At 44.3% G+C, this 15,990-nt stretch overlaps 1 protein-coding gene across 1 annotated transcript in view; it reads right to left on the bottom strand.

The window, feature by feature from the left end:
• Positions 1–15,990, bottom strand: part of EVL (Enah/Vasp-like) — a 127,683-nt gene that overhangs the window by 12,708 nt on the left and 98,985 nt on the right. The window contains exons 4-5 of the mRNA XM_009869131.1: positions 7,261–7,324; positions 3,164–3,225 (exon numbers count right to left, since the gene is read on the bottom strand). Coding sequence (XP_009867433.1) covers positions 3,164–3,225; positions 7,261–7,324 — 126 coding nt within the window. The remainder of the gene's footprint in view (positions 1–3,163; positions 3,226–7,260; positions 7,325–15,990) is intronic.

Here is a 15,990-nt window from a genome sequence, read left to right as displayed (position 1 = left end):
TTTACGAACATAATAGCTAGTAATTCACTGTGGGTACAGTTAATTGTAATTGCAAAACTACACCCACCTAATTAGAGGCCAGCCTGAGGCAAAAAATTGAGTCAAAATAATGGACTGATGTGAGTTTAAAATAACTTTATTGAACTAAGTAGATTTCAAGGACTTATATCAGCTGAAGGACTGAGCCGCCAGTGGTTGCAGTAATATTTTTAGCAGAAAGTGAAAGGAAATGTATCAGTTTTCTTCCTTTTCTAGGCACATCATTTAAGCATTATATATGGTTATAAACAGGAATGGATCCAAGTCACAAAATGTATGATCTGAATTGCAAATAGGCATTACTCGTAACTGTTCTAACTCTGCAGGCTTTAGACGAGCACTAGAAATCAAGACCATATGCAAAGTGGCAGACCCAAGCTCTTGATTTGCCTGCAGTGAAAAAGGTTTGCTGGAACAGATACAGTGACAAGCCCTCAACTATAAATGCAGTTTATATCAGGAAGAGAATTTCTAGAAAGAAATAAATTACAAAAGCACAGGGGATTCTGGGTAACTATAACAAAATCCACGTTCTATCTTTTGCTGGTAACAGAAACATTGCTTCAGAAGAATAAAAATCACAACCTCTACCAATATTGCTACATAGACAAGTCCACCGCAGACCTGGCCTCCAGCTTCAGAAGAGCCCATCCGCTATGTTTGGACCAGCTGAAAATAGGTTTTGTACAAAGCTTGCTGCCAAACGCAGTTTGATTCTGCTGAATGATAAAAATCTCCTTTGGGCTAATACAGTAAGAATATGCATTGCAACAGCCCGGCTACAGGGCCCTCGTCCTGTAAGCCTTGCTTTTTGCCTTGCTTTTCTTCTCAGAAGGTCCCTGGACCAGCCCTGAGCATTTTTGATATTTTCCACCTTGGTTTCAGAAATCACGTACAGCAGGTGTAGCCTTGGGTCTCAGCCCTTTTTCTAGTGGTCACGGGCAGTGCCAACAGGACTTTTTAACTAGCTGAAAGCAAAGGCTTTTTACAGGTCGCAACTCATTCAAAATCAGTACTTACTCAAGTGGGCAATGGCTGATGAAGTCATGTAAGGAGGGGTCCTCCTGGGCATAGTCACCTCAGACATAGCAGCGTAAGGGGGAGGCAATGGAAGACAGTGTGACATGGGCTGATAGCACTGCTGTGGAGGACGAGATGATGGATGGGAGGATGGAGAGGGAGCCTGGCCAAAGGAGCCGGGGGGGCTGGTGATGGTGAGCAGCAGGGAGGAGGGTGCAGCTACTAGATGTGGAAAGATGGACCCTTCCACACTCTTCACCTGGGTCCCAGAGGGGCCTATAACAACTAGTTCTTCATCATGGCCATTCAGAGGTACGTTTGCCAAGGTCTCCTGGCCTGCTTTATCTATGGCTCCCTTGACTCTGTCAGGTGGGACAGGAATCACAGGCAGGATGGTGGGACCACGTGGCTGCAGGATGTCACCGCTCTGCAAAGGTGGCGCGTTTGTGGTGGAGGAAGCAGAAGAACGAGGGGAGCATGAAAGAGAAGAGCGCCTGAGAGGCTGGAGAAAGGCGAAGGGAAAGTTAAAAGGATGGGGAAGTGGCGGAGATAGTGAGGTTCGCCTGATGCCTGGTGTTATGGGCCTGTGGTTTGGGCAGGCTGGAGGGCAGGAACCTGGGGCTGTTGGCAGCTCAGAGGCTGAGTGCCTGTGCAGCAGCTGTGGGAGCTCTCTGGCTCTGCCTGGGGATCTGCAAGAGGACTGACAAGCAGGCTCAGGGACAGCAGGTGCCAAAGAGACAGCGCTGGCATCAGGAGGTGGTGGGGACACAGCACCAGAGGCAGGGGCACTGCAGGTACTGCAGGTGGGAGGAGGAGACTGGGGCTGACAGAGGGGAGAGGAGACGCTTATCTGAAGGGTAGAAACTAGAAGAAAAGACAATTAAAAGAATAAGAAGGGTACGTGGCAAGGAATAAAACCGAGGCAAAGTGGAACAGAGAAAAAAGGAACTGTGAAGTAAATGCGAATAGAAACTCCAACAAAGCAATGAAGTGATGGTGCAGGCACTGGCCTGGGGGTTTCCAACCCTCGTCAGAACTGGGGGACTGTGTGGAGTGGGACCCTGGCAGCAAGGGATGGGCTGTGTGCTCTGGTGCCAGTGAGGGTCCTCCAAGCCCTTCGTGAATCTGAGTGGGGATCACAAGCGCCACCCTTGCACAAGGGGCAGCTGCGAGGGACATATTGAACACAGTGGTGGTCATCTCATAGACAAGGAGGGGACAGGCAGAAGGCCCTGGGAGCCACATCCTGCTCCTTGCAGATGCTGAGGCAGGATTTTGGCTACAGTAACCTCTGCTGAAAGAGCCCAACAACTTCCTTAGCTAAGGTATGTGTGCACGTCTGAGCTGGTTTCAAGTCAAAAACTAGGAAGTTGTAACAACCGAGGAAAAACATTTCACTTATGTGGCCAGATTAACTGAAAAAACTTTCTCAAAACAGAAGTCCAAACACAAGATGGCCATCTTGGCTTGCCTTCTTTCAGAGAGGCAAAGCCATACTTTGTAGTTAGAAGCTATTCCTGTCATCTCTCAGCTTAGGGCAACTTAATGTGCTATAGAAGATTTTCTTAAGCTCATTAAATATATATATTTTCTTTCCATTTAGCTCACTGAAGACTCGTCACTTCATGACCACAAAATCCCCATGGACGAGCATCTAGAGCTGTATTTTCCTATGTGCTCTAGTTTACTTTGTGCTGCAGAGCAGTGGGGAGATCCTGACCCGGCAGGTGCTGCACACCAGCCCTGCATGCTGGAACCTCCTGGAAACAGGGAGTCACTCTTGCAGTGATCGTGCTACCTGCTCTCCTCGTGGGTGTGAGAGAAACCCAGCCAGGCCCCCTTGGTCTGCCTAAAATCCCCCTCATCTGTACAAGTTTTGCCAAGTGCAAAACCTGCTAAGTTCCACCTGCACAGCCAGACCTGAGCCTCTGTGAAACAACACAAGTATGCCCGAAAGCACCTAAGTCCCTAGCTGAAAGTGCTTTAAAATCTGTTCACAACTACAACCACTTTTAGCCATCTAGCTCTTGTACATAAGCACACAAAGCCAAATACACCTAGAGACAAGTAGGGAGAGACTACATCTGCTTGGTTTGATACATGCCTGTGGTAGAGGTTCTTCTTTCCAGAGATTCCTGGCGCTGCTGCTGTTGCTCCATCACTTGTCTAAAACAGCAATGAAAAAACTCTTAGTGATTACGCTTTTTTTTATAATTTTGTGTAAAAGCTTTACACACTGAGAAGCACTCAAGCTGTAGGTCTCAGGTGGTGTGAGCTGGTTCCTCACAGAAACCCTGATGCCATGGGATGGACGTGGCTTTAGTTGCACTCGCCCTGGCCACAGTGGCGCCACAGCATGGGCTGTGGAAGGGTAACCACGACACTGCCCTGCACCTGCACCATTTAAGATAACTCTTCAACAGGCTCTGCATGAGGAAGAGTCAGTGCCCAGGGCCCAGGAGAGCACAGCAACCACTCATGTCATTAACCCAAAGTGCATAAGCACTGTAAGGAAAGAGTAAGGGGCATCTCACATAAAATGATGCAGTTCTGAGTCTTCGGGAGCCCAAAGGACTCGTAGTTAGAATGAAAATATGAGGAAGCTTGATCTGCATTTAGATGCTGACTATACAAAACCTGCTTGCACAATCAAGTCCTTGCTGGCACTGGACAGCCCGTGCCTCAGGTCCCAGCCCAGCTGCTCCTCTGCAGGCCAGTGTGGCCACGAGGACTACGACTGCCGCCTTTCCTCCACAAACTCTGGCTGCAACACTGCACTTCTGCTTTTTTGGCACCTTTTCCCTCAGGAGCTGCTAGCTGCCCAGGGTTGGTGTCCCACAGGGAGATGGGCTGCCAAGGCTTTTCCCAGGGTCTGCAGTTCCCAGGGTCTATCAGCAGAGGTCTTATCTCGCACGCTTTAGCTCTTCTGCAGAGAGGGTTGTCACTGACCCCTGCCAAAAACCCACCCTGGCATTTCTCTTGTTAAAAAGATCGACAGCTATCAACTAGACTATATGCCAGGCTTTTTGCCACATGCATGGATATGGGCTAAAGGTATCAACAATACTAAGACACAACTCTGGAGTTATCTAACTGTAGTACTTGGTAGTAAGTTCCATGGTTTCTAGGCCAACTTTGCCCTGAATTTATTCTACATCTTTGGGCCAGTCTTAACTGCATAGAGGTTTCTTTTTTCTGCAATAGCTTTACTTCATGGTCTGTACAGTAAGGTGAGTTTAACCCTAAGCAACACTTATATTCTGACTCCTTATGTAATATTTTAGAGAGACATCCTTACTACATTTTTACTTGTACTTTCCCACATCTGCAACTTAAAATAATTAGCTTATTTACATATCAGTTGAAGCTTTTTTAAGAAAAAAAGTCCAGAAAAATAAAGTTACATTATGTAGGAAAAAAGGGATGTCTTAATTTGCAAAACAAATTTCCCATTTTTCAATTCTAATTCAATAGATGGGAAAGGAAAATCCACAATTTCACTGCAGAGGGATCAATCCTAAACCACTTTTATGTTCAAGACGTGCAATCCATCAAACATAGGCAATTTCTTGAAAACTATTAGAGGCATCTGAGCAGATTATTATATGTGCAAAGGGGAAACAGTTTTGAGGAACAGTCTTAGCTGATTGAACTGATTTAATTTAAGCTATGATACTTTAAACCAAATAAATAGAAATTTTTACTTAAGTACATAGCCTGGCTCATAATTAATAGTTATGGGCCAAACACATGCAACAGCATCAATTGCAATGCTAAATTTCCAGTTGTAAACATATGTACTAAGAATTTCCTAAGCATAGCATCCCCTAACTTAGCCTGACATTTATTAGCAAAATTTGATGATGAAAGACAATTTGACACACACATTTTCCTTGTTAAACCTGGGGTAAATTCTAGGTTTATCTGAAGGACAGACTTCAGAAACTCCAACCTGACAGACCAAGAAAGAAAAATGGGCAAGACATCTCCAAGTTGTTAAAAGCTGCTGCACAGCCGATAACAGGGTTGGGGTGCTCTCCAAACCACGGGTCAGCCACTGCCATTTGAAGCAATTTGGGTTCATGCCAGCCCTGTCTGCCCTCTGACAGAAGCACTTTGTACTTGCCAAATGCACCCTCCCACGCGTGTTAAAAGAAGAAGTTCTTACACGCGTAGGAAGTCAAATATATTCCAGTGGAACTAAATAAAGCCTGAGATTGGCACAAGGCTGCTTAAGGAGTATGCAAGAAGTGTAAGAGGGGACAAATTACACTGTGACTTGAAAATACATTATTTTAACATTTGTGTAAAGGTCTCTAAAAAGCCTTTTAAACATTTGAAGGGTAGTTTCCATAACTGCATTTCCTTGCCTGCTTATAAGATGTTCAAAAAAGGCTAGGCCTAAAATTAGGTCTGCTCTGTGCTTAAAGAGTGCATCAGCATAATTAAAGCTGAAAATCCTCTAGTGTAGATGCAGTAATATGTAAGTGCATCTACTGCTATAGCTTATTCCAGTCCAGTGGAGGAAAAGAAGCTTTCCCAGAACTATGTGCCCTGTAGCAGTTGAATAATACCTACCCAAAAGCTTTTACAGTCTCCAAATGAAAAAAAAAATAATTTTTGTTCCTAATGCTCACACTTTAAGTATACAGACCAGGCACATAAATTTGGGGTCTGAGTTACATATGGTCTGAAGAATCAGTGATTTCCATTGGTTAAAGGAAGGGCTGGATCAGACCTTTCAGCTGGGCGGTCGGGATGGGCGGCATCCCTCCTCTGACCTTTATGATAGCTCTGCTATCCCAAAGTAAATCTTAGAGATCTAGAGCAAAATATCACTGCCTACTGACCCATTTAATGGTCATATGTAAATCCCTACTAAATCTCAGGCCACTCAGAGTAATTCATAAAGATGCAGGGAACCATATCCCCTACATTTTCCTTACAGTGCCCCTGCAGGTCTGATTTCACTAAAATCCTTACAAATCTATTTATTAGCTGAACTGAGCATTGGGCCAATTCCTCTGGAGGGCTAACTGTGCTTTTGATGATTCTCCTCTCATTACAGAAGCAAATGTAGACACCCCATTTAAGCAACGCCAGCACCAAACTTGGAGCAGTGACAGGTCCTGCCGATTTCTGTACCCCAGCACACTCCTGAGGAAGCAAGGCTCACCAGCTCATACGTGTTATGGCAGAATATTCTGTGGTGTTTCTCATACAGTAGCAGGAACACACTTGCAGGGAGCAGGAATATGGGGAACAAAGGTCATTTTTTTTGTGTGCACAAATTTATAATTCAACAGGGAAGCACAAGTCTGGCTAAGCAGTGCTGCTGGTGGGGACATCACCGATGGCAGGCAGACACATCCCAGCTCTGACACCATGGACTACTGGTCAGACTAGACGACCTTGTGCAGAATGAGATAGGTATGTCTTATTCTTAGCAAAGAAAGCTGAAGATACTGCTGCTACAGGGATTTATACTGCTGCTACAGGGATTTCTACTGCTTCTAAAGGGATTTCTATTGCTGCTACAGGAACCTGGGCTGAATCAGTAACGATGAAATGAGATGGACCTCATAACTTGGTTTTGGGGACAGGCATATATGACGCTCCTGCCCACCCTCCCTTTGACATCAAGGAGACCATTCCTAGTTGCTAGAGAAAAAGCCGTGTGTAATAATGGCACTAAGTCTCAAGATGAAGGCTATGACTTCAGTCTTTCATTTTTTATCCTGGTTAGAACAAAACATTCATAAAAGGAACAGGATATGATATAGGAAGTAGCCATATGCACAATGGGCGTAAGCTATTACTGAGGGTGTATATGGTCTGTCAGATGCTCCCTGGGCAATATAACTGTCAACTCCCATCAGGTGATCCATGACAAGGTAAGTTTAGGCTTTCTTAATGTGCTAGAGAAACACACACTCAACGAATTACTTTTAAAAATGTTTTGTCTTTAACTCTGAACATCAGCATGTCTCCCACCTGCCTTTGAGTAAAAAGTTTACCTAGGGCTTCAGATGACCTCACCCTTTAAAAAGCCCTTATAGAATCATAAACATTAATTACAGAAAACTCAGAATCAGCTTAAATTAGGTAAGTAAAAAGAACAGTGCTTATTGGTGAACAAGGACTGCACATTCACCGAAGCTACAAACTAGAACCCTACTATAACTGATTAACTCCACTTACCTTCTCTGTGCTTCCATCTCATCTGGAGATGGTCCATTCTGGACCTGGCGCTGGGCAGCTGGACCTACAGAAAACATGAGAGAACATTATTAGAAAAGCAAGGGTGGCTGACTTTTTCACAAAACAGTGTCATTCAGATTAACTGCTTCTCCATCTTATATGGGAAAAAAACCCCTCAACTATCGCTGTCCTCTCTTCGCTTTTTTTTTGTTTTGTTTTGTTTTAAATCGTTGCCTCCTGTAAACGTCTAGTCTCATTGGGAGAATCCAAGGGCTAAATGCATGGGCAGATTTGTCCAGAAACTTGGCATTACGGTAGCTGTAGATGACATACTAATCCCTTGGTGACACACAGTGTTGCAAAAGATGCCCTGCGGAAAGACAATCCATTGCACTGGGAAGCATTTCCAGCTTCTGCAGGGTTCAGATCTAACCTCCCTGGATTATTCTGCATTTGCACAGTAATTCAGCCACAATGCTGACTTTGTGAGTGTACATGGTAGCTAGTGCGCTCCGACGCTGAGCTGACATCAAGAAGCTACCTGGTGGAAGGTGCAAGGAGATGCAAGATTAAACAAGCCTTCTACAAAGATGACTTTTCTTTTTACAACACTGCTGGTCTTCTGATTCTGCAGAATCCATGTCAAGGTGAGCTTTCGCTGGCTTTTACCAACAAAACCCAACTATGCATGTCATCATCTAAGTCAAAAAATCACAGAACCATAGAATACATGGGGCTGGAGGAGACTTTTAAAGGCCATCTAGTCCAACCACCCTGCAGAGAGCAGGAACACCTTTAACTAGGTCAGGTTGCTCAGAAACCCTTAAAACATGACCCTGAACATGTCCAGGGATGAGGCCTCCACCACCTCTCTGGGAAACCTGTTCCAGTATTTCACCATCCTCATCGTAAAAAATTTCTTCCTTATATCCAGTCTAAATCAACTCTCTTCTAGTTTAAAACCATTGCCCTTGTCCTGCCACAACAGGCCTTGCTGAAAAGATTGCCCCCATATTTCTTAGGGGCTCCCTTTAGGTACTGCAAGGCTGCAATAGGGTCTCCCGGAGCCTTCTCCAGGCTGAACAACCCCAGCTCCCTCAGCCTGTCCTCATAGCAGAGGTGTCCCACTCCTCTGACCATTTTTTGCGGCCCTCCTCTGGACCTGCGCCAGCCGATCCATGGCCTTCTTGTGCTGAGGGCTCCAGAATTGGACAGAGTACTGCAGGGGAGGTCTCACCAGGGCAGAGCAGAGGGGCACAGGCACCTCTCTGGACCTGCTGGCCACGCTCTTTTTGATGCAGCCCAGGACGTTATTGGCCTTCTGGGCTGTGAGCATGCGTTATTGGCTCATGTCCAGCTTTTCATCTACCAGTACCCCCAAGTCCTTTTCCATGGAGCTGCTCTCTATCACCTCATCCCCCAGGAGGATTGCCCTGACCCAGGACTTTGCACTTGGCCTTGTTGAGCCTCATGAGGTTCACATGTGCCCACCTCTCCAGCTTGTCCAGGTCCCTTTGGATGACATCCCATCCCTCTGGCATATCAATCACGCCGTTCAGCTTGGTGTCATCTGCAAATGTGCTGAGGGTGCACTCAATCTCACTGTCTATATCATTGATGAAGATATTTAACAGCACTGGTCCCAGTACAGACCCCTGAGGGGTCGCATCTCCTCTCTTCATTATGATGATTTAACCTCTGTTCCTGGACATTTAATCAAGCACTCTGACCTTACATGCCATTTTCAGAAAGAAATAATTATGCTGAAAATAAAAATAATTGTTGGTAACATAAGCACAGTGGTCTTTTATTTGATGGAAGGAGGATTTCTCCATTGATTTGATGAGGTAAGTTTCAACTGGGAATAAATGGATAAGAGTGCTATCAAATGCAACACCAATTTTCCTGAAAAACAGCCATGAGAAATAGATCAGTTATATGCAGGAAATTATTATGTCTATTTTATTTTTTTTCATTTTTACATGTGAAATTTCATCCTTTTAAAAGTTATCCAACAAGATCAAATTAGAATTAAACACTTGCAAACCCAAATATGTCACTCACAAACCATTAAGGATATTTCTCTCCATTTTCTTTATATGTTTCTGCCAGGCAGAATGTCATTTGAAAATGAATTTGGAAAGTATGACTGCAGAAAAACAGGAAAGATGGCAGAAATGCATTGCAGGCACAAATTCCAGTCATAGATAGTATGACTGATCCTGATGAAACCATGCATATTTTTAAAATGTATTTAAGGACTATCATTTGTAGACAGGGAACACAGCACTTCCTGAAAATTGGGAATATATTTCAGTTTCGGCTGTCCTGAAAATCGAGCCATTGACAACCACTGAGGCAAAAGCTCTGACATTTAAAATAATCTTAGGATTGGGAATGAAATGAAGACATTTCACTTCTTTAACGTCTCATGATTGACAACTTAATATTGTTTGTCACAGGCCTTTAGCAAACTATTTAGACAGAAATGCCACATTTTGTAAAGATCACACAAAACAATGAATGTGTGTGGAGGGGTCTTTTTGGAAGCAAGTCTCAGGAAAAAACTTAGCAGCAGGTACTTGGGAAGCACAGAGCAAGAGGCTCATGAATGCATGTAACACCCACCTTCTCCTGTGCACATACACATAGCTGCAAGATGCTTCAGCAAGCAGATGTCTGGGTGAAAGACTTTCAAGACTTAAGTCCCTCACCGGGTAACAGATTCCACCACGACAAGCCTTACCCATGCTCATCACTGCACGACTTCATCAGGAGAAAACTTCCCTTCTATAAAGACTCAGAGAATCATATAGAAGCCAGTAATCTGCTTGGGAAGAGGCCTAAAGCAGGTGCCAACATGAACAAGAAAGGCCAGGGGATGAGACAGCAGAAATAATCCGTCCCTGGAAATAAATCATCTTGAAGTATACAGGAGACTCGAATCATGCCATCTTAATCGGGTACTTTGGCATGAATCTGCTCCTGGGGACAAATGCTCAGAAAAATGAGGCAGTGTGGCCAGTTTGACTAATACCAGACATGGAGAAGGAATCAAAGACAAAACTATTTAACATCACACACACAAAAAACCAACTTCCTTTTCCTGGCAGCACTGTTATAAACTGGCTATGTAGATTTAACAACAAACAAACCAACGTGGAGAGTGGCCTAAAGAAGTCTTTCTAAGATAATGCTACAAAACACATCTGGAAGTTGGGGTTGTTACTTTTTATCAGTTGAAGCCTTCTCAAGCTGATTTTGCACAGCAGGCAGACAGATGAAAAATCTTAATTTTCAGCACAAAGCAAGCCTAGTAAATTCAGTGAGTTTATTTATATTTTCTGGCATGTATGTGTATGCTTGCAGGAGTAAAACTAAATACACAGCTTTTGGCTGAAATATGTGGTTGCAAAATGAACACTGGCTTTAAAAAAATTTGTCTGTGGTACAGCAAATACCTGATATATTCCCACAAGAGACCACAAGTCAATTCAGACAATGCTACTGGAAATTTTTTCCCTCAATCCACTGAAATAACTTAATTTCACTCCCTTATTCAGGGATGAGCTCCATGCATTAAACAGTCCTTCATTTTATTTTTTTTTACATTAAGAACCCCAGTTGATTGTTTCAGTTAGCAGCATTTTGTTTTCTTTATTACTTGGTCATAGTGTGAAATGTCCTTAAAATGAATCACATAAAGCTCCTAGTTATGTTTTGAAATTGCCAATTTCTTCATAGTTTCTATAGATGTGCCCTCCTCTTTTGGCAGACAAAAACAAGCGAAAAAAGATCAGAAGGAAAGAAGCTACTCCAGACCTGACTCTGTAAATAATTGACATGCAAAATCTCTTTGCATAAGTGGTGACGAATTTGCAGATATTTTTATTTGCCCATTAATTTAAAAAGCCAGGCAACTTTTCAGATGCACAGGGTACACGACTGCACAATCTCCCAAATCCCTTTGTTCTATTTCCAATATCTTGAGACATGTAACAATTACTGTTTTCTGAGTAATGACTAATTCCTCTCTTTCACAGGTTTAGATTTGTTACTTAAGTCAATACACAGCAGCAAAACATTATTCATTGATTTCAATCTTTTCCAAACTAATTGGAAACTGTCTTCACTTCATACCCAGTCCTAAGATATTTTTCATGTCCTCTTCTGGACATTAGTTTTGTTCAGCACAATTTTCTTCTCAGAGTACTTTAGAAGTGAAGTACCCTAACAAAAAAAGGCAAGCATGAACAGAAGAGGAGGATGAAGCTGTAACAGACAGCTTCTCTAGCAGAAGCTGGTAAGATAATGCTACCTGAGGAAAAGCCTAGACTAGATGCCGAGGTCAATCATGGCCTGTGGGAACAGAGATACCTGTTTTGTGTTCTTGCAGAGGCTTGTATTGACTGGAAGTGGTTGGAAAAGAGTTTGAGGGAAGTTGTATATAGAGTTGTCCTGGGATAACGGGGCATTTGGGGCAACCACACCTTTGCTGCCAGTGGGGTTACAGCTTTTCTTGCCACCGGTTCTATTTGGCCCTGGTTGTTGTTTCACCTGAATTCTTGTGACCATAAGAAATAGTTCCTTCTGGCACCCTGCTTGTGATCTTATTCAAACCAATATGTTTTCTATAGGAATATGACATCTTGATTTTCAAACTCTAAAGAAAAAAGGGTAGATGCACCCTATTTTGACAACCAATTGTGCCTGATGGTAGTCAATATGCTTAAAAGTCTAATCCAAGCTTTCAGGTCTGTTCATTGCCAGAAACATAAATTTCTGCTAGATTTCCCCCCAGTGCTAATCCCAGTGTCTCCAGGGCCACTATCCCCGTGTCAGGGCACTGGAGAGACAGACATGGCCAGGCTGCTGCCAGCTCCTTGGGCCAGCTTGCAAACCCACACCAGGACTCAACTGGATGGTGTATTTTGCCTTCACCATAACCTCTTTCCTTCGACCCCTCTAAGCACCTCACAGGCAGATGAGCTTTTTGCAATGTGTGACAGTGGAGGCTGGAGGTGGATGTTACCTGCCTCTCCTCACACCGCAGCTTCTCTCCGTTCAGAGCCTGGCTACAATTTCAGCTCCCACACCACTGTTGGGCAATCCTGCCACTGCTGCCAAGACCCTTTAAACATCTGCCTTTGCCCTGAAGACCTCAACCTGTTCTTGGCCCCCTTGCTCTGTGCTGGTGGGGACTGCACATGCTGGAGATCATGGAATCATAGAATGCTCAGGGTTGGAAGGGACCTCTAGAGAACATCTAGTCCAACCTCCTGCCAGAGCAGGATCCCCTAGGGCAGCCACACAGGAACGCATCCAGGTGGGTTTTGAAAGTCTCCAGAGAAGGAGACTCCACAACCTCTCTGGGCAGCCTGTGCCAGTGCTCTGTCACCCTCACAGTAAAGAAATTTTTCCTTATGCTGAGGTGGAACTTCCTATGTTCTAACGCCCTGGCGTGGCCACATGCCTCAAGGCAGTTGCCACTGAGGGAGCTGGGCACCACACCCTGTGCTAGGGACACCACCTCAGGCTCATTAGCAGAGACAATTATCCTGGACAAAGCACCTATCTAATTAGCCTAGATAAAACACATAGATAGAGCAGGGTGTGTACACTACTTCTGGGGCCCAAGCTACTACAAGGAGAGTTGGATGACAGGACAGGTCATGCAGTCCTAAATTTCCACAGCGAGTTAAAGGAGTGGGGAGAAGGATCCCCGTGCCGTCGAGCCTGCCTCGCTTGATGCCCAGCAGTTCACACACGAGGTGTGCTGCTGGGAGCGTCTGACGGTGACGCAGTGGCTGAGGCAAGGCACGGACAGATGGACGAATGGGGCAGTTTTGTCCGTAGGTCACTAGTGGGTAAGTTTTAAAAATCTGAATGCCATCCGGGTTTTGTTGGGGTGTTAATTATGTGACAGAGCACCTACAGCTCTGCCACGGGATCCTGTTGGATCATCTGACTCACGGAAAGCAGAAACAGCCTGGTGAAGGGAGGGACGGAAGCACACTCACTGAAGGGAGGGTTTGGGTGCAGTGCCACAAAGCCTGCTTTCAGTGTTTGCCTCATTCCTGTTAAACATTAACTTGAAACAGAAAGAGTTTCAGAGACTGTTATTCACAGGCTGGGTGTCTCCACAGTATTTATAAAAGAGTGCATTAAATAACTTCTATAATGTCATTTACACATGGACCAAACGCTTCCTCTGAGAACTGCAAAGAACTTTATCAGCCTTGATTAAGCCTCACCAGTGCTGTGAGGCAGAAGTTACTCTTACACCCAGACCATGTCAGTACAAGTAAAATTTGTTTGCATCAATTTACCTACAGGTGAGACTTGCTACTGACACATTAAACCTATGCAAAAGGTCACCTAACGCACTCTTATTCTGATGTGGACCAAATTAGTTTTGGTTTGACCTAAGGCAAGAAGAGTCCAGTGAAATGAACATTTCCAGCTCTGTGCCAGAAAACTTCTCTACCTCCCTCCCTTGTCCCTTGGTGAGAGACAGTGTTGTAAGTCTGTGACAGTGCAAAGCAAAGCACATCTTCTTAAAACCATTCCCAGCAACATTTCATGCAACATCATTTTATCTTACATTCCACTGGGTGAGAAGCAGTCTGCATCCAGGTACCAATTCTCAGCTCAGTGATGGAAACTTCCAACTCAGAAGCTTTTAAAAGCACCATTCCCAAGATTACAATTGTTTTACTTTTCTCTTTTACCTATAAGATTACTTTAATCTAACACAAAACAGACCCTCCTCAAACTGAAATAAAGGTGTGAGCACGGGCGTCTGTATGAAGCCTGTTCATTTAAACTAAAAACTGATTTAACATTCACTGCTGAAACTTTCTGCTATAGATAAGATTTAAGGACAGTGACAGAGCTGGAAAAACAAGCCTGATATTTAACATGGGAGTGCCCTACCCTATCATTAGTTCACACCTCCTGCAAGTACATATGTGCAGGTGTGTTCACTGTCCGCAGTCCTTTTATTTATTTTTTTAGAGAAAGTCAATAAATGGAATTGCAGGGGTCCCTACATGGACAACCACACTAAGCAGGATCCAGAGAGGAGTTACCAAATGGAAAGGCCATGCAAAGATGATTAGAAAGAAATCACCTTCAATTCACCAGAAGTGCTACTGAATGCATCAACATGAAACCTGTGGGCCTTTGACTCAACTATAAAGCTATTAATTAATTTATTTTGCATAAAATATGAAGGCAATTGTTTGAGCCTGGCTGCTTATCCATTATGGCACTGGCACAGCATTTCATAATTTTTCATGCTGGTGGAGAAAAACTTGTTTAATTCTGAATGCAATAAAGATGAGTTGGTGCTAAAGCAGTTCCTGCAGTAAGCAACTGCACTCTGACAACAGGGATCATATTTGATATGCAAAGGACACGGCTCAGGTGCGTTTATCTCAGCATCAATGCCTTAGCTTGGGAGCACAGCTTGGGTTACCTCTCACATAGAAGACAGCACAACAAGCTTTGAAAGAAATTTAAAAATACACATAGGTGACTGTGCAAACAGGGAACCTTCCATGACAAGGTAGCTTTTGGGCTATAAGGGCCAGCCTCTCCCGCAGAACGCAGCCTGGGGTAGTGGGGCTGCATCCCCACGGTTAGGGCATGCAACAGGGAGTGAGGCATCCACATATCTGGTATGGGACTCCTTGTATTTTATCTGGTGACTGATTAATGTAAAATATAAGACTTGCCTGAGCACTGGGAATTATTTTGCTTTCAGCTGCTCAGCTCTAAAAGGAAGTAAAAAAACCACACACTGACCTAGAATAACATGAGCTCACTGGGCTGGGGGGAGGTGGGAAATGAAAGCTGCATTTCCCCCCAGAGAAGGAGAGCTGGCTGAACCTTGTTTTTCCACTTCCCAGGGAAGTGCTTCAAGCAGCAGACTTTCAGGTTGGCAGTAAAGGGAAGGTGATGCCTCCACAGCTCGCTGGATCAGGCCCCAGCACCATGGAGCCCAGTAAAAGTGCCAGGACAGGACTAGACTCCGTGCAGCCACAACGTTCCAAGAAAGAGAGAGTATGGTCAGCAAGATGAGCACAGGAAAGCCCTGAGCAGGGCAGGGAAAGATGGAATTAGAGCATCCCAGGGGGATTCTGTTTGCTGCACTCAGCTCTGAGCAAGAAAGAAGTCAGCAGCCACTCAATTATTCTCTAATGAAATAGAGGTGGGTAAGGCAGCCACTTGCCACGCAGCATGGAAGGGGGGACCATCAGCACCTCCTCCTTTGCAGGGGCTGACACAGGGGCTCTGCTGCCTTTAGAGAAACAGCCTTCTTTCAGCAGGTAATTTCACTATAAGTAAGCATTGATGACCGATTGCTTTTCTTACGGGAACTGCCTCTGAGAAAAATGATATGTGCACTGAAAGCTTGGGCAGTAGTTAGGTGTATTTTTGAGGAGGGGGGGAAGAACATCACTGAATTTCTAAGAGTGTGATTCCACTGCTGCTGACTTTATAAACACGTAGAGGGGAGGTGATGGGACAGGATGACAATCAGTGCCGTAAGTGAAAAAATAATCTATAAAATTCAGGAGCACGAGACTAGCTAAAAAAAAAAAAGTATTCACTAAACCCCACAATTATTAGTATTAAATAAACAAGCCCACAAGCACTTCAGTTCTCTTCTTTCCTCCCTCCTTTTTGATTGTTTTTCAGAATGTGCGTCAAGCCTATTTTCCT

Source organism: Apaloderma vittatum, unplaced genomic scaffold, assembly GCF_000703405.1.
Source record: "Apaloderma vittatum isolate BGI_N311 unplaced genomic scaffold, ASM70340v1 scaffold8185, whole genome shotgun sequence".
Lineage (NCBI taxonomy): Eukaryota > Metazoa > Chordata > Aves > Trogoniformes > Trogonidae > Apaloderma > Apaloderma vittatum.
Note: the sequence above shows the minus strand (reverse complement) of the source record. Positions and strands in the feature narration are given on the sequence as shown.